Genomic DNA, 20,390 nt, shown 5'->3' with positions numbered 1-20,390 from the left:
TGCAGGTAGGTAACTTCCTCTGAGATGGATTCTCTTCCCTAAGCTTACAGGTAGATAACTTCCTCTGAGATGGATTCTCTTCCCTAGGCCTCCAGGCAGGTAGGTAACTTCTCTGAGATGGATTCTCTTCCCTAAGCCTGCAGGTAGGTAACTTCTTCTGAGATAGATTCTCTTCCCTAAGCTTACAGATGGGTAGCTTCCTCTGAGATGGATTCTCTTCCCTAAGCCTCCAGGTAGGTAACTTCCTCTGGGATGGATTCTCTTCCCTAAGCTTACAGGTAGGTAGCTTCCTCTGAGATGGATTCTCTTCCCTAAGCCTCCAGGTAGGTAACTTCATCTGAGATGGATTCTCTTCCCTAAGTCTCCAGGCAGGTAACTTCCTCTGAGATGGATTCTCTTCCCTAAGCTTGCAGGCAGGTAGCTTCCTCTGAGATGGATTCTCTTCCCTAAGCTTACAGGTAGGTAGCTTCCTCTGAGATGGATTCTCTTCCCTAAGCTTACAGGTAGGTAGCTTCCTCTGAGATGGATTTTCTTCCCTAAGCCTCCAGGTAGGTAACTTCCTCTGGGATGGATTCTCTTCCCTAAGCCTGCAGGTAGAGCCTGCTGCCAGCCTTTCCCAGTCTTGTCTGAAGCCTCAAGGCAAGCCTGAGGTAGTAACTGGGAGAGGAGTCTCTTAAAATTGGTTGGCCTCTAGGGGTGGTTTCTCCAATCCCTGGATGTCTGCTGAGTAGGCAGCCAGTTACAGGCTGATAGGAAGATAGGAATGGGCAGTTCTTCCTAATATATCTCTGCTTGCTCAAATGGAAGCTGAAAATTCCTAGCTTCTCTCTGAAGCAAGTACAGTTGGGTGAATTTTTTTTCTAGGTCAGCAAAGCTCTTTACTGTAATAGTTTTGTCTGCCTATCTCTCTCTGCCAACAAGCCCTGAAGCCCTGAAGCCCTGGAGGATGTAGGCCAAGTCTCTGGTCTCTGTCCCTAGTGCCTAGCACCACCCTGACATGACAGCACAGCCCTTGAATGGGCAGGAGGGAGTGCTGGAGCGGGAAGGATGCAAAATCGGAGTTGTATGAGGTCAAGTCTGGAGAGAGCATCCCACTCTGTCCACTCTCACTAATGGCTGGATCCCCCAGGGAAGGGAGTAAATGAAAACCAGAAGTGATTTTATTTTGAGGAAACCCTGGTAATAAACATGGTTCATGTTGGTCTTGGGAGATGAGAATTACTGCATATAAAGAAATATATAAATATGTCCACACTAAGGAGAGAGGACCACATATCATGGGATACAGAGAAGCGAGGTTTTTCTCTGCTGCTGAAGGAAGGAGCATTACAGAGCCATTCATTCAAGAAATATGTTGCTGAGTACTTACTATGTTCCCAAAATTGTGCTGAGCACTGTGACTCCAAAGGAATGAGGCACAGTTCCTGTCCCCAAAGCATGCATGTATTTGAAAGGGCTCAGGTACAAAGAGGAGAGAAGGTGGGAGGATTACAACATGCTTCCTTGAGCAGATGTGTCTGAGCTGAACCTGACCAGCTCAGTGTGAACTCATGGGCAGGGAGGATACGCAGGCAGAGTTGGACGGCAAGTCTGAGATAACCAGATCTACTTCTGTAAAATGTTGTAGGAAGACGAGGCCCAGTGGAGAGAAAGAGCACCCAAACACCATGTTTATAAGAGGAAGGGCTTTATTTCAGCTGGCCGGACAAACGTTATAGAAGAATTCAAAATGGCTGGGCTCACCAAATGGCTTGGTATTCTCCTTTTTATCCCCAGTTAAAAAGTTCCATCCCATGGGTACCTTTCTCATTGATCAGTTTTAATCAAGCTGGAGAAGCCGGCTCTGGCTTTTACAGAATAATAGGTCAGCCTCCAAGTCCCAGGAAGTTAAGTTTTTACAAATTCCTAAGAGCTGAGTCTCTGCAGCAAAGACTTCACAGGCGTATTCTTGGGGTCTCCTTGAGAAGACCTCTTTCTCCTAGACCTCACCCTTCCTGTGTATCCTCTCTCATTCCCCCCCAAGACTCCATATATATTTTAATTTGTGGTCTCAATATCAGCTTGTTTCTGCAGGAGCCAATATTAATTTGCAAGACTGGCTCCAGGAGTTAGGCTGACTCTATGCAACAATCTGTCTTCACTACTTCTTTTGAGCACATTTCTTTTGCTGCGGTCCTTACTGCCTCAGGTCCTCTCTATTATACATTTTCACCTTTCACATTCAACTTATTCCACTTTTCTACAAAATCTAAGGCACAGAGGTATTTCTGATCTGTCCTATAGTTTCCTTCCCAGTTCCTGCCGCTGCAGCACTGTGATAGGAGTCAGAGCAAGAGCCAGTGCAGGGATGCCCTGGTACCCTGCCAGGTGGGGGGTGGGAGGGGAACTTTGTTAAAAATAAAATCAGTAGTATTCACAGATTTTAAGCAGAAAAAAAAGAATATGCTCTGGTTTGCCTTTTTAAAAAAGGATTTCTAAAAAGTGAGAAGAGAGATAGAAATAGAAGCAAAAGGAAGCAAGGTGACAAGTTAGGGTGCATTTGCGGTAATTCCAAGGAGAAATGATGAGGGCTTAAATTGGAACCCAAAATTCTTACCCAGGCAAAGTCAGTGAGACAAGGACCCACAATTTAAAAGGGTCAGTATCATTCTGAGCAGGTCTCCCCTCAGCTACAGTTGATATAAAGTCAGAAAGAAGTCATGGAGAGTAGGACAGGATCTAAACCAATTCAGGGATGTGCTTCCTGAACCAGAAGTCCAAACTTATAATCTCTTGAGAAAACTTGGAGGTGGCTGCAAGGACTTAGATGTCCTGGCCTCTGAAGGGGACCTTCCCCGTGTATTTCCCTCCGATGGGTGATTCTTTCAGGCCTTGGCGGGTATGTACAGAGAGAAAGACAAGGTCCTTGGCCCTTCAAAATAATTAATTACCTGGCTTTCATTCCAAATAAATGAATAAGTAAACATGCCACCACTGATGCGTGTCCCTTTCTATTAGTTTTTAACAGGGTATCAGGGCATGACTAAAAGGAAAAAAATAAGATTTACTCTAATGACTGTGAGAATGACAGAGGAAATTCATCTCATCACCCACAGTAATAGCTGAAGGGCCTCAAACTTTTGGTTGTATCTAAGAAGCTGGGGGAAGGCTGGAAGGCGGATAATTGAATTCCTGAGGCAGGAAGACAATAGTGATTATTTTTTGGATGACTAAAGGAAGAAAATCTTGTGGGTTTTAGATAAACAGATGACATAAAGAACCCATTTAAGATTCCAGACTTGTCAAGTTGAGCCCTAAGGGCTTAGAGTTCTCTGAAAGGACAAACATCTTGGAATGTTTATAGCTCACGCTTCTGAGCTTCTGAGTGTGATTCTTAGATTTGCATTGGAGTCTGGTACCTTTATTCCCTCTCTCTCTCTCTCTTTCTCTTTTTTTAAAAAGAGAGACAGGATTTTACTCTGTTGCCCAGGCTGAACTGCAGTGGTGTCATGATAGCTCACTGCAGCTACCAACTCCTGGGCTCAAGTGATTCTCCTGCCTCAGCCTCCTGAGTAGCTAGGACTACAGACACCTACCACCATGCCTGATGAATTTTTAAAAATTTTTTCACAGATAAAGGTCTCCTTATGTTCCCCAGACTGGTCTTGACCTCCTGGACTCAAGCAATCTTCCCACCTCAGTCTTCTAAAGAGTTGGCATGGGCCACCACACCCAGCAGGTACTCTCATTCCAAAAGTGTTACTGATCAGTCCCACACTAAGGAGATGGGAAGAATCTCCAGAGCTCACTATATTCAGAGGCTTTGGATTATTTTTTAATAAAAAAAAAGAGTCTAATTCAAGAAAAATTGGACTGTGGACAACGATAGTGGCTAATTTAGTTCATAGAGAGTGTATGCATGCAAGCACTATTTTTTACCTACTGTATACTCATCACTGAAGTCTCAGAACAATCCTGCAAGCTGCATGCCATTATCATCAAACCTGCTTTTCAAATGGGAAAATTAGGCCTGGCTGACTTTAAGCACCAAGCCCAGGGTCTGGCAGGCATGCAGGTTTGGGATTAAAAGTCAAGTGGTTTGACATGAGAGCCCACTTCTTATTCACATTGAGCTTTGTTGCTCAATGAAGTTTGAAGTTTATTCTGCAGCCCAGTCTTTGACTGTATATGAGAAAAAAAACTCCCTCAAAGGTAAGAGGACAATCCAGAGATAAGAGGAATAAGATAAACCTAATCCAGAAAAACACTGTCCTCATATATGTCTTCTCTAAGATTAATGTCTAGCAAAAAGGCCTAAAGAATTCTCTGAGTTTCTGTGGAATTCAGGTTGGAAAACCCATATGCAACCTAGGCCTCCTCTCTCGACAAGACTGCACCAATATCATTTAAATTATGGACTGAATCAATACCAGTATGGTACCTGTTGAAGAGCTGTCCTGGCCTCCAAACTTGTTGCTCCCTCTAGGGTAGTGGTTCTCAACCTTCCTAATGCTGGGATGTATTTTCATGGTTACCAAGGGGTCGCAACCCCCAGGGTTGAGAACCGCTGCTCTAGAGGCTTCACAAATGTCTGATGAATGAATTAAGGAGTGTATGTCCACCTGTATTTCCTCAATCTTTCCTTAGCCTTATAAATGTCCCTCCTGTACTTACTGCCCATATCCCCAAGGGAAACAGAGTTGCAGTCAATGAGCTGGGGAACTTATAATTCCTCCCAATGGCTTGATGAGAAAATGCAAATTTATTTGGCCTCCAGGTTTCTCCACTAACTCCAAGTCTGTATCTGAACCCTCCCTACCCCAAAACTACCATTTGTTTTTCTTTGTCAATAGTTACTCACGTCCATGAAGACTCTGCACTTTCAGATAATTTCCTTGGAATGCTCTTCCTGCTCTGGCATTGATCCATAGATCTTTAGAACCAAAAGGGTCCTGGGGCAGGGGATGGTTAATTCAACCTCCTACCTAGAGCTGGAAACCCCCTCAGAATACCCCTAATCTACAATCAACCAAGCATGGCTTTGAAAATAACCCTTCATTTGCTTCATAAAGTTGTCATTACAAATTTACCACTGTCAAGAAACCTTTCCTCATTGATTAACAAGAGCATTCACCTCATCTTTGTCATCTCATCAGACACTAGGTTCCTGTTCTGTGCCATGAAATGTGCTAGACTCCAGAGGATAAGAAGATGAATAAGCCGTGGTCCCTGCTCACTGCTCCTTAGACTCTAGTAGACTGGGTCTGCTGAAGAGGCATGTGTGAGCAATGTCACCACAGTCAGTAAGATGCCCCCAGTGTGTGGACCAAACACAATGGGAGAACATACAGCACAAAGATAGCATTCCTCTCATGAGGAACTAGGGCATAAGCCTGAGAAGACATCACTAAGGATAAGTCTGGAATATTCAGGTCAACAAAGTGGAACTATGTGGCACAGGGGTGATAATTCTTTCATATCACATGACTTCAGGATACTGAATAATCTGCACTCACTGAAAGGGCATTTCAAGATATATTGTCCACAGCTAAGTGAATTGGTCTAATCCTTTCAGAAAGCATTTTGGCAAAACAAATCAAGAACCATGCAGCAACCAAACCTTATATCAACTACTCACACCTGTGTGACTCCATCATGATAAAATCACAGAAAATGTGGCCAGGTGTGGTAGCTCACACCTGTAATCCTAGCACTCTGGGAGGCCCAGGCAGGTGAATTGCCCTGAGCTCAGAGGTTCTAGACCAGACTGAGCCAGAGGGAGACCCTGTCTCTACAATAAAAAAAGCCGGGCATTGTGGTGGGCACCTGTAGTCCCAGCTACTTGGGAGGCTAAGGCAAGAGAATTGCTTAAGCCCAAGAGTTGGAGGTTGCTGTGAGCTATGACCACGGCACTCTACTGAGGGTCACAAAGTGAGACTCTGTCTCAATAAAAAAAATAACAAATAAATAAATAAGAAGAAATCACAGAAAATGTGAAAAAGATTATGTTCACAAAGATAGTGTATAATGGAATATTAAAATAGGGGGAGAACTGGAGAGCAAGCCTCCATGCTCTTCCCTGAAGACAGGTAAATAAACCATGGCACACTATTAGAAGGACTATTTATTGTGAATACTGTATGAGAACTTGGAAATATTTACTCATATAATGCTAAATGAAAAAAAAAGAAATAAGTGTGAAGGGCTTCACGATGGTTGACTGGAAGTATCTAATACTTGTTTCTTCCATAAAGAACCAAAACAGTGAGGAGATAATCAGACTTAGAATATAGATCATCTAAGACAGAACACTGGAATTCAACAGAGAAGTGACAGGAAACATCTAAAGCAAGGAAGGAGGGGGAAAACAGGCAGCCCGCTCAGGCAGAATCAACTGGAAACCTAGAGTGGCTTCCCAGTGTGCGGAAAGTGAACATAAGTGACGCCCCAGTGACCTACATTACTACTACTGTGGATACCTGTAATCTTAGTCATAAAAGGTCCCAAGAACCCAGCAGGCCCAAAGGCCAACATAGAGAGCTGCCTGGACACTGAGATGGCATTGCTCCAGAGAGGGAGGTCAGACTGGGTCCCCAACCACACTCTGAAGCAACTGCAGCAGGGTGCCACATTGAGAGTCCAGGCCCCACCAGATTGTATCCTGCCCTGGGGCCCAACAGCCCCTGCATCTCCATATCTCTGGGCCCCACCTGCACCCACCATGGCACTTTGCCACCAGGCTAAAGTGCACATTTTTAAGTACCCTGAAAACAAACTCCCCTGCTCACAGCTGCTACCACTAGCTGCCTGCAAGTGGAGGCCATCACTGAAAGCAAGCCCACCCTCCCCAGCAGTATAGCTGTAGCACAGTGATTACCATCCCCATCTGACCATTCTAAGGGGACTACTCTGACCCTGTCTACCACAGCCAACACTTACACATACCATTGGAGGACCTAAGGACAGGTCTGTCTGGCCCAACTCTGCATGCTCCATTTCCAGAACATCCTCTCTAGGGGCCTAGGGAACCCCCAGCTACCAGTCCACCATTATTGGCACTCAAGAACTCTTCCCAGGGTCCTGAGTCCTGAGGATGCCCCCCCACACACACACACACATAAAGCACCTGAAGACCTGAGGACTGCCCCATCAAGCTCATTGTAGCCACCCTCGACATTAGTGTGAACCACTTGGGATCCTGAGGATTGTCTGGTCACCACTGCTACTGCCATCACCCACACCACACTCACTGTCCAGAGGCCCAAGACCCTTCCCTATACCTGGCCCACTTCTGCCATTACCAATGTCTAATAAAGCCACCTGGAGAAATGTCCCTCTGGGCCCACTGATACCAGTGCCAGTGTATACCACCCTGGGGCCCAAGGACAGATATGTTCAGCCCACTTCTGATACCACTGGAGCCCAAGCACAAGCCAATCCAGTATCCTGGTCCTCAGCAAAACTTCACCACAGCCTCTACTAATGACAGAAACTAAGGAACTCACAAATAGCTTTATCTGTAATTTCCTGTCTGTTTACAGCCAAAGAAATCAGAGACTACACTAACTACTACATGCACCCAGATCAAAGCCAAAGTGTCCTACCCAGTTAGCTCCATAGATACATCTCCAGGAAAGAGTCTTACCCTACAAAGCAAATTCAAAAGAATTTGAAAGAATTTGGAAGAACCAGCTGTTACACTGATGCACAGATATCAATGAAAAGACATAGGAATCATGAAAAAGCAGAGATGTGTGACACATCCAAAGGAAGATAATGATTCTCCAGCAATAGATTCCAACCAAAAAGATATTTATGAAATCCCAGAAAAATAATTATTTTAAAGAAGTTCAGTGGGATACAAGAGAATACAAAAAATATATATAAAGAAATTATAAAAAATTTCAGAACATAAATGAGAAATTTACTAAAGAGATAGATATCTTTAAACAGGACCAAACACTTTAGAATTGAAAACAATGTAAACTATTCATTTGTACCCTCATATTAATCTGAAATTAATAAAAAAAGACCAAACAGAATTCTGGAACCAAAGAATTCATTAAATGAAATACAAAACACATTTGATAGTTTCAATAATAGATCAGACAGAAGAAAGAATTTTGGAACTTAAATACAGATCTTCCAGATAACCAGTAAGAAAGAAAAAAAAAAAAAGAAAAAACATTAAAAAGAATGAACAAAGCCTACTTGACATATAGAACACTGTAAGGTGACCAAATATTTAAAATTTGGCAAAGAGGAAATGAAAGGGATAGAAAACCTAATTAACAAAATAATAGCTAACAAGGAAGAAGTTAAAGATAGATCTTCCAAGATAACCAGTAAGAAAGAAAAATAAAGAAAAAACATTAAAAAGAATGAACAAAGCCTACATGACACATAGGACACTGTAAGGTGACCAAATATTTAAAATTTGGCAAAAAGGAAATGAAAAGGATAGAAAACCTAATTAACAAAATAATAGCTAAAAAGGAAGAACATTCCAACCCCAAACCCAGCAGAAGAAAATAAATATCTAAAATTAGAGCAGAATTAAATGAAATAAAAAACAAAAGAATTATTCATAAGATCAATGAATCAAAAAGTTGGTTTTTTGAAAAATTCAACAAAATTGATAAACCTTTGACCAACCTAACCAAAAATAGAAAAGTCCCTAATATCATCAATCAGAAATGACAAAGGCAAAATAACAACAGACACCTCAGAAATTCAAAGAATCCTTAATGAATACTGTAAAAAACTTTATTCTCAGAAATATGATAATCTGGAAGAAACTGACCAATACTTGGAAGCACGCCAACTTCTTAGACTTAATCAGAAAGAACTGGAAATGCTGAACAGACCTATATCAAGTACTGAAATAGAATCAACTATACGAAATCTCCCAAAAATGAAGAGTCAGGGCCAGATGGCTTCACATCAGAATTCTACCAAACCTTTAAAGAGGAACTAGTACCTGTATAACTCAACCTTTTCCAAAACATAAAAAAGATGGAATACTTCCCAACACATTCTATGAAGCAAATATTACCCTGATCTCCAAACCAGGAAAAACTCAACAAGAAAAGAAAATTATAGACCAATATCTCTAATGAACATAGATGCAAAAATATTCAGTAAGATCCTAGCAAACAGAATTCAGCAATATATCAAATGAATTATACACCATGACCAAGTGGGTTTTATCCTAGGGTCAATATACATAAAACTATAAATATAATACATCACATAAACAAACTAAGAAACAAAGACCATATTATTCTCTCAATAGATACAGAAAACGCTTTTGACAATATCCAGCATCCTTTCATGATCAGAACACTTAAGAGAATAGGTATAGAAGGAACATTTCTTAAACTGATAGAGGCCATCTACAGCAAACCCACAGCCAATATCATATTGAATGGAGTAAAATTAAAAACATTTCTACTCAGATCGGGAACCAGGCAAGGTTGTCCATTGTCTGCACTGCTTTTTAACATTGTAATGTAAGTCTTAGCCATCACAATCAGGCAAGAGAAGGCGATCAAGAGTATACAAATAGGGTCAGAGGAGATCAAACTTTCACTCATCGTAGATGATATAATCTTATACCTGGAAAACCTCAGGGACTCAACTACAAAACTCTTAGAAGTGATCAAGGAATACAGTAGCATCTCAGGATATAAAATCAATACTCACAAATCAGTAGCTTTTATATATACCAATAATAGTCAAGCCGAAAAACAGTCAAAGACTCTACTCCCTTTACAGCTGTGCCAAAGAAGATGAAATATTTGGGAATTTACCTAACAAAGGATGTAAAAGATCTCTATAAAGAGAATTATGAAACTCTGAAAAAAGAAATAGCTAAAGATGTTAACAAATGGAAAAACATACCATGCTCATGGCTGGAAAGAATCAACATTGTTAGTATGTCCATATTACCCAAAGCAATTTACAAATTTAATGCAATCTCTATCAAAGCATTACCATCATACTTTAAAGATCTGGAAAAAATAGTACTTAGTTTTATATGGAACCAGAAAAAACCTTGAATAGCCAAGACATTACTCCAAAATAAAAACAAAGCAGGAAGAATTATACTACCAGACTTCAAACTATACTATAAATCTCTAGTGATCAAAACAGTATGGTATTGGCACAGAAATAGAGCCATAGATGTATGAAACTGAATTGAGAACCAAGAAATGAAACCAGACACTTACCGTCACTTGATCTTTGATAAGGCCATGAAAAATATAAATTGGGGGAAAGATTCCCTATTTAACAAACGGTGTTGGGAGAATTGGCTGGTGACTTGCAGAAGACTGAAACTGGACCCACGCTTTTCTCCATTAACAAAAATTGACTCCCACTGGATAAAAGATTTAAACTTAAGACATGAAACTATAAAGATTCTTGGAAAGAGTGCAAGAGAAACACTTGAAGAAATTAGCCCAAGAGAATACTTTATGAGGTGGACCCCCCGGGCAATTGAAGCAACATCAAAAATACATTACTGGGATCTGATCAAACTAAAAAGCTTCTGCACAGCCAAGAACACAGTAAGTAAAGCAAGCAGATAGCTCTCAGAATGGGAGAGGATATTTGCAGGTTATGCTTCTGACAAAGGTTTGATAACCAGAATCCACAGAGAACTCAAACTTATTAATAAAAAAATAACAAGTAATCCCATTTCACTGTGGGCAAGGGACTTGAACAGAAGGTTCTCTGAAGAAGATAGGCGCATGGCCTACAGACACATGAAAAAATGCTCATCATCTTTAATCACCAGAGAAATGCAAATCAAATCCACTTTGAGATATCATCTAACTCCAGTAAGAGTGGCTCACATAACAAAATCCCAAAACTACAGATGTGGTGGAGAAAAGGGAACACTTCTGTACTGTTGGTGGGAATGCAAGCTAATATGGCCCTTTTGGAAAGAAGTATGAATACTCAAGGATCTAAAAGTAGACCTGCCATTTGATCCTGCAATTCCTCTACTAGGTGTATATTCAGAAGACCAAAAATCACTTTATAACAAAGATATTTGCACCAGATTGTTCACTGCAGCTTAATTCATAATAGCCAAGTCATGGAAGAAACCCAAGTGCCCATCAGAAATATGAAAATCTGAAAGAAATTAACCCATGAATGGATTAATAAATTGTGATATATGTATACCATGGTATATTATGCAGCCTTAAAAAAAGATGGAGACTTTACCTATTTTACATTTACATGGATGGAGCTGGAACATATCCTACTTAGTAAAGTATCTCAAGAATAGAAGAAAAAATATCCAATGTACTCAGTACTATTGTAAAACCAATTTACAATCACTTACACTTTCATATGAAGAACAGATCACAACTATGGCCTAGGATGAAGGAGGGAGGGATTGAGGGATGGTGAATGGTGGGATCACACCTATGGTGCATAATGCAAGGGTACATGTCGGATCTATTAAGTATAGAGTATAAATGTCTTACCGCAATAATTAAGTAAACGAGATGAGGTATATATTAACCAGTGTGATGTAAACGCTCCTAATTCTATATGAAATCAGCACATTGTACCCCATAAATTCATTAATGTATACATGATCTATGTGTTTATAATTTAATTTAAAAAATCCCACCATAAAAAAGAAATAATAGCTAACAACTTCCCGAGTCAAGCAAGAGATTTACAAATTCAGACACAGGAAATTCAGCTGGGGGGTATGGTGGCTCACACTTGTAATCCCAGAACTCGGAGGCAAAGGAGGGTAGATCACCCAAGCTCAGGAGTTTGAGACCAGCCTGAGCAGGAGACAGACCCCAGGTGGGCAGCTGTAGTCCTAAATACTGGAGAGGCTGAGGCAAGAGGATCCCTTGAGCCCAAGAGTTCGAGGTTGCTGTGAGCTATGATGCCATGGTACTTAACCCCAGAGCCACTGAGTGAGAGTCTGTCTTTAAAAAAAAAAAGGGGGGGGGGAAAGAAAGAGGAAACTATGATTCCCACATAAATGCAATTCCAGAAAGATCTTCTCCATGGCACAACATGGTCAAATTATTTAAAGTCAAAGACAATTAAAGTCAAATTCTCAAAACAGCAAGAGAAAGCATCAAGTCATTTATAAAAGACACCCCCTCCCACATCAGACTAATAGCAGATTTCTCAGCAGAAACTTTATGAGCCAGGAGAAAATGGGTTGATTATTCAAAGTGCTGAAAAAAAAAAAAAAACTATCATGCAAGGGTATTATACCCAGCAACATTATCCTTCATAATTTTTTTTTTTTTTGCTTATAGGAAAGGTCTTTATTGGTGTGGGGAGGGAGGCTGCAGAGCAACACCGAGGAGGAGAGAAAAGAGGAGAGATAGATAAGGAGAGAGTGGGGAAGAGAAGAGAGAGAGAGTAGAGAAGAGCAAGGGGGAAGAGAGAGAAAAGAGAGCAGAGAAGGAAGGCAGAAGGAGGCAAGAGAGAGCATCCTTCATAAATTAAGGAGCATATTAAGGAATATATATTATTAAGGAATAATAAAATATTTCTCACAAAAGCAAAAACTGAAGGAATCCATCATCCCTAGACACACAAGAAATTCTTAACGGAGTCCTATACCTTGAAGCTAAAGGGTTATATATGCCATCATGTAAACACACAAAAGAATAAAACCTACTGGTAGAACACTAACTTAAGGAAAAGAAAGGACTCAAATGCTACCACTATTGAAAACTATCAAACTACAATGATATACAATAAGAGAAAAATAAAAAAAAACAAAGAATCTATAAAACAATCAGAAATCGATTACTAAATTGACAGGAATAAGCTCTCACATATCAATAATCACTTTGAATGTAAACAGATTAAACTTTCCACTTAAAAGATATAGATTTTCTGAATGAACAAAAAGCTATTAACCAACAATATGTTGCCTACAAAAAACTCACCTCATCTTTAAAGACATATAGACTGAAAATGAAGGGCTGGAAAAAGATATTCCATGAAAACAGAAACCCAAATGGAGCATGAATAGATATACTTAACATAAAATAGGTTTTAATTTAAAAACAGTAAAAACAAAGAAGATTATTATATAATGATAAGGAGAATGATTCAGCAAGAAAATATAATAATTCTAAACATAGTTATATGTACCCAACACCAGAGCACCCAGATATATAAAGCAAATATTATTAGATCTTAAGAGAAATAGACTCTCATATAATAATAGTTGGGAACATCAATAGTCCACCCTCAGCATTAGACAGATCATCTAGACAGAAAATTGACAAAGAAATATTGCACTTAAACTACACAGTAACAGACAGATACAGAACATTTAATCCAACTGTTACAGAATACACGTCTTCCCTTCAGCACATGGAACACTCTCTACAAGAGACCATATGTTAGGACACAAAACAAGTCTCAACAATTTTAAAAAATTGAAATCATGTGAAGTATCTTTGCAAACCACAATAAAATAAAACTAAATATCACTAAGAAGAGGACCTTTGGAAATTACACAAACACATGGAAAATAAACAACATGCTTGTAAATGACCATTGGGTCAAGGAAGAAATTAAGTAGGAAATTCAAAAAGTTCTTAAGACAAATAAAAATTGAAAAACAACATTAACGAAACCTATGGGATACAGCAAAGGCAATACAAACAGAGAAGTTTACAGAAATAAACACCTAGATAAAAAAGCAGAAACATTTCATATAAAAAAAATCTAATAATACATCTTAAGAAACTAGAAAAGTAAGAGAAAACAGTAGACAGATCACCTAAACAAAATTAGTAGAAGGAAAGAAATAATGAAGATCAGAACAGAACTAAACAAAAAGAGACTAAAAAAAATACAAATGATCATCAAAACAAAAACTTAATTTTTTTTGAAACGATAAAATCAACAAATCACTATCTGGACTCACCAAGAAATAAAGAAAAAAGAACCAAATAAATAAAATCAAAAAAGTAAAAAAGGAGACATTAGATCATTAATACCACAAAAATAGTAATAGTAATAGTTCAGAGACTACTATACACTATTACACACTACAAGACTAGAAAACTTAGAGAAAATGGTTAAATTTCTACATATATATATATATATGTAACCTACCAACATTGAATAGGAAGAAATAGAAAACCTTTTTAACCTTCTTATAAAGTGTCTTAATAAAGAAAAGTCCAGGATTGTATGGCTTCACTGCTGAATTCTAAATTTTCTAAGAAGAGTTAACACCAAATTTTCTCTAAAACTGTTCCAAAAAGTTGAAGAGGAAGAAATTATTCTTCACTGAATGAAAAATAATTCAAGAAGAACCAGACAAGGCTGCAATAAACAAAAAAAGAAAAGAAAAAGAAAACAGTAGGCCAATATTCCTGATGAACACAGACACAAAGATCCTCAACAAATTACTAGCAAATTAAATCCAACAGCATATCAAAAAGACCATACACCATGATCAAGTGGGACTTATTCCAGGGATGTGAGGATGGTTCCACATACACAAATCAGTTAACTTGACACATCAAATCAACAGAACAAAGGACAAAAGCCATATGATCATCTCAATAGATGCAGAAAAAGCATTGATAAAATTCAATATCCCTTCATGATAAAGACTCACTACAAATGAGGGATAGAAGGAATATACTTTAACATAATAAAGGCCACATGTGAGAAACCCACAGCTATCATCATATTGAATGAGGAAAAGCTAAAGCCTTTCCTCTAAGAACTGGAATAAGACGAAGATGCTGACTTTCACCACTCCTATTCAACACAGTACTAGATGTCCCAGCCAAAGCAATTAGGCAAGAGAAGGAAATAAAAGACATTCAAATTGGAAAAGAAAAAGTCAATTTGTCCCTCTTTGCTGATAATATGATCTTATATATAGAAAAACCTAAAGACTCTACCAAAAAATCTCCTATATCTGAGAAATAAATTCAGTAAAGTTGTAGGATACCATATCAACATAGAAAAAATCAGTAGTGTTTTTATATACCAATAATGTACTAGCTGAGAAAGAAATCAAGAAGGCAATCCCATTTACAGTAGCTACAGAAAAATATCTAGCAATAAATTTTACCAAGGAAAACTACAAAACACTAATAGAGGAAATTGCATAGAACATGAACAAATGGGACAACACCCCATGCTCCTAGATCATAAGAATTAAATTATTAAAATGATCAGCTGTTGAAAGGAATCTGAAGATTCAATGTAATTCCTATCAAAATGCCAATGCCATTTTTCACATAAATAGAAAAAAAATCCTAAGATTTATATGAAACCAAAAAGCCAGAATAACCAAAGAAATCCTAAGCAAAAGAACACAGCTGGAGGTACCACACTATTTGACTCCAAGACAGCATGACTATTTGATTAACACAGTATGATATTGGTATAAAAACAGACCCATAGACCAATGGAATAGAATAGAGAACCCAGAAATAAATCCACATATTTACAGCCAACTGATTTTTGACAGTACATCAGCAACATACATCAGGGAAAGTATACCCTCTTCAATAAACAGTGACGGGAAGATTGGCTATCCATATGCAGAAGAATGGACATATGTCTCCCATCACCTACAAAAATCAACTCAAGATGCATGAATGAAACGCTTTAATGTAAGACCTGAAACTATAAAAGTATGAAACAAAAACCTAGGAAAAACTCTTCTGGACTTTGGTCTAGACAGAGATTTTATGGCTAAGACCTATAAGGTACAGGCAAGAAAAACAAAAATAGACAAATGGAACTATATTAAACTAAAGAGCTTCTACACAGTGAAAGAAACAATCATCAGAGTAAAAAGATAACATGTTGAATGAGAGAAAATAGTCACAAACTATTCGTCTGATAAAAGATTAATATTCTGAATATGCAAGGAACTCAATACTAAAAAAACAAATAATTCCTCTGAAAGGCAGGCATTAATAGACCTTTCTCAAAAGGATATTAATAGACATTTCTCAAAAGAAGACAAATGGCCAAGCATTATGTGAAGAAAAAAATCTCAACATTACTAATAATCAGGAAAATGTAAACAAAAACCAAAATGAAATATCATTTTTATCCCAGTTATAATGGCTAGTATTAAAAAGACCAAAAAATGCTAATGAGGATGCAGAGAAAAAGGAACTTTATACATTGTTGGTGGGAATGCAAGTTACTACAACCACTAAGGATAACAGTATAGATGTTTCTCAAAAAACTACCATCTGAACTACCATATTATCTGCAATTCCACTACTGGGTATTTATCCAAAGTAAAAGAAATATATATATCAAAGGGATACCCACACTCCCATGTTTATTGCAGCACTATTTGCAATAACAAAGATACAAGTTTTAATGTCTGATAGCAGAATAGGGTGACTATAGGTACTAATAGTGTATTGTATATTTCAAAACAGGTAGAAGAGAGGACTTGAAATGCTCCCAACACATAGACACGGTAAATACTCCAGGTGACAGGCACCCCAAACACACCATTTTGATCATTACACTGTCTATGCATGTAACAAAACATCACATATGCCCCATAAATATGTTCAAATATTATGTACCAATTTAAAACAAAAAGAAATAAATGTGAATGATCAGAACTTCATTTTTAAATTCATATACATAACAAAAATGGTCTAAGAAATAGCACCAAAATACTAAAGAAAGTAGAACTTAAATGAGATAAGTTTGGGGAGCCATATTCCCTTCTTTTTTCCGTTTTCAAACTTTCTAGTATATAGTTGTTTTATTCACCATAAGTAATTGGGGGGGTTTATTTGTTTTTTTCTTTTTATATTCCAGAAGGTATGAAATCTTCAAATTCTTCCCCCCCCTCCGCCCCGTCCATTACTTTGAAAGTGCTCAAATTTAAACACATAGTGGATATTGTATTCAATGACACAGAGGCTAAGAAATAAAGTGGAGAGTATTTCCCTATACTCTGCCTTCCTTAGGCCTCAGGAACATTAAGAGAAGCAATACTTGACATTAATATATGCCTTTGCTAGACATTCTTCTAAGTACTTCACAAATATCAATTCATTAATTACTCACAAGAATCCCATGAGATAGGTATTATCATATTTCTTTTATAGCTAAGCAGATCAAGACACATAAAGATTAGTTACTACTCAACATTATCCAGCTAGTTAGCCACAGAGCTGGGATTTGAACCCAAAGAGTATGGCTCAAGGGTCTCTGCTTTTAATTACTCAAAAGAAGGATATTGGAAATAGCCAACTAACTATACAGACAGGCTGGCAGGCATATAAAACCCATACTGGTAGTGAGGGCGGGGGGCTGCGGTTAGCACTAGAGAGACAGAGCTCAAGGATTCCTAATGTTAAGCCCCTGCCCAAATGGAAGCCCCGATCCCTGGCAGCATTTCTTTCTGAATGAATGACAGAATGGCAGCTAAAATGTGAGCAATCACTTCTGCATAACCCCTGGGTCAGCATTAGAGAGGGGTTAGAAGTAACACTTAGCTCAATATGAAAAGTCTGAGTGAGCTAGATGCTTCCATAAATTGTCTCGATATTTCCTTGGCCTAGTGTTCCTACAGCAGACATAATGATTGCTTCTCCCATGATAAACTGATTTAGATTACAAAGCTCAGCTTTTGCCTAGAATTTTAGACACCTCAGGGCTAAAACAGAATTTTCATGGCCATCTAATCTAGACCCTGCTTTTTCTTCCACCCCTAACATATATACACGGATTTTTAACAAAACAGAATAAAGACCTGTTAGAAATAGTAAGTGAAATACCAGGTGCACAGAAAGGCAATGGCGCCCCCCTATTAAAAGTGACTAACATAGAGAGCAATGACATTAAGTATTGACTAAATATTGAATTATTCTACCATTGGATATGACTGATGTTTTTCTGTAATCTACATCTTGAGTAATTATTAGATGCTATACCTGGGCTCCTGATCGCTGGTATCTCAAGCTTTTAATTCATTAGTTTCAAGACTAGGAAAGAGGCTTTTCAACCATCCATCCCAAGAGTGGATCAGGGTTATTCTCAAGTAGCCAGGAGTTCAATGCAGATAGTCTAAGATACTTCTCATAATGGAGAACTCATGACTTCTAAGCTACATCTGAAATGACTGTGTTCTATCAGCCTGTACTGATACAAACTCCTGCCTTCAAGCCTTATCTAAGAGAGTCAGAAGCTCTGCAATTAAGAATCTACCTCTCACTCCCTACACAAAATATCTCCAATTTTTTTTGATGAAAAGCTCACATCTAACACAGCCCAATCAGATGAGAGTGGGAGATTCTCTGATATTCTTTAAGTTAAAGATGTATGTGTATATCCTTGACCCTAAAAGACGTAGGACTATTTTACTCTTCTTCTATGAAATCTATTCCTAAATTTCAATTTCCCTTTCACCTTTATCAATGAAAGAAACCATGAGAAGTCACTCTTTTCATTTTATAGGTGAGGCAAAGAGGCCAAAGTAGAAGAAGACATCATCCATCAAATTGGTGTCAATGCTGCTCCTGGTTCTCATGCCAGGGTTCCTTCTGCTCTACTTTTCTCAACTTTTTTGTGGCATAGAAGGGGATACTGAGTAACCATGAAGCTCACAAAGAAGCAGAAACTGCTCTAGTCATTTTCCCTGTCTCCTCCCTGCCCCTCCCCACACCCTTTGTCTGAACCTCCCCCAGTGGAAAGACATGGGCTCTTACTCATCTCCATGTATTCTGGAGTCAGTCCTGTGTATGGCTCCAAGCTGTAGTCTAGGTCCCACTGCTCTGGGTGTTTGGAGTGGGCAGAGTTCGTTTCTCCAGGTTCTGTCTCATCTTTCAGTTTTCGAAATAGTTTCTTTAGCTTCCTAGGAAAGAAATAAACCAGTCACCAAAAACTTCTGAAGAACAGGGTTAGTTTTTCAGACAAAAAGAAAGAAAAACTAAGCTTTGACACTAAAGACATCTCTAATCCACAAACAAATAGAGAGATACTAGGAGACTATTTTTTTCCTAAAGACAACCCAAGGAGGTTCTTTATGAAGATAATAAAAGATTCTCCCCACAAAAGATTGGGTTTCTTCAAACCCCCAAAACTTTCATTTTCTTGCAGTTTGATAAGAAACAACAGAGTTGATTCTTCCTGCCAAACACTGAAACAGAGCCAGCCTTATTGTCCATAAGGTGATCTACCCACCCTCTTCATGGACGAAAGGTGTGTCCAAAAAGTAGTAGAAAGATTCTCTTCTTCCAGGCCACACATTCTTTGGGTCTCAATAACATCAATACCACCATCTTTCCATTAAAACCAAACTAAACATTGCCCATCGCTACTATGAAATGTATTGTGTTCCTCCCTAATTTGCATGTTGAGCCTCTAACTCTCAATGTGACTATATTTGAAGATAGGACTTTTAGGAAGTAAATATTAAATGAGGTCAAAGGAGGAGGGGCTATGCCAATAGAATTGGCAGTCTTATATAAAGGGAGAAGGAAAGAAAGGGATCTAACCCCCAGATGAGGACACAGAGGCAAAGCAGCTACCTTTAATCCAGAAAGAGAGCCTTCACCAGAAACCCAGCCATGCTGAACCTTGATCTTGAAATTCCCAGTCTCCTGAACTATGAAAAAATAAATTTCTATTGACTAAGCCCCCAGTCTTTGGTATTTTGTTATGGCAGACTGGATAGACTAAGACAACCACAATTAGGAATTTTTTTTGTCTAGACTATTAAGATGATAATGACCCAACGTCTCAGTGTTTATGAGGTCCTTAGCATAATGTCTAGTGAGCACTGAATAGATGATAGCTATTATTTTCAATATGAAATGCTAAAATATGCCTTTTCAAACTTCCCATTGACACACAATGTATAGAAAATAAAAATAGGTGAAGAAGCAAGGTGCCAATTCTGTTAACCAATCTAAGAGAAAGTTTCTAGGAGATAGCTGAGAGTACTAATGGTAGAACTGTTAGAATCACAGACTTAAAGATTTTAAAAGGGATTTTGAAGTCCATGCTCCACCCATATATATGAATCACCTCCTTCCCTGCAACATTCTTCACCCCAGACCATCCAACACCCATAAAGATCTTTCCAGAGGAGCACTTTTTTAACAGTTAGAGGAAATACAATGATTCTAAGTAACATTCTGCAAAGAGTCTGGTCTAAAATCATTTGCCATCAAGAGGATATAGTATAGTATAGTAAATGAAAGTCTAATCTTTAGTGTCAGAATGGATTATGTAAAATCATGTTTCACAATTGGCCAATCATATTTTCTTAGTCAAGTTATAAAACTCTATAAGCTTTAGTTTCCTTATCTTTAAAATAAAGAAATAAACATTAACTTACCCATAGGGTCCACTAAAAGAGATAATCTATGTAGCAGGCTTACTTT

General features: G+C 38.4%; 1 protein-coding gene across 1 annotated transcript in view; it reads right to left on the bottom strand.

Annotated features, from left to right (window-relative positions):
* ANO2 (anoctamin 2) overlaps nucleotides 1–20,390 on the bottom strand; it is a 337,924-nt gene that overhangs the window by 27,399 nt on the left and 290,135 nt on the right. Inside the window, exon 21 of the mRNA XM_012809303.1 lies at nucleotides 18,711–18,856. Within this exon, the coding sequence (XP_012664757.1) occupies nucleotides 18,711–18,856 (146 nt within the window). The remainder of the gene's footprint in view (nucleotides 1–18,710; nucleotides 18,857–20,390) is intronic.

Source organism: Otolemur garnettii, unplaced genomic scaffold, assembly GCF_000181295.1.
Source record: "Otolemur garnettii isolate 467f Iridium unplaced genomic scaffold, OtoGar3 scaffold00104, whole genome shotgun sequence".
Taxonomy (NCBI): domain Eukaryota; kingdom Metazoa; phylum Chordata; class Mammalia; order Primates; family Galagidae; genus Otolemur; species Otolemur garnettii.
The sequence above is the reverse complement of the archived record's forward strand: the minus strand, read 5'-3'. Positions and strand labels throughout refer to the sequence as shown.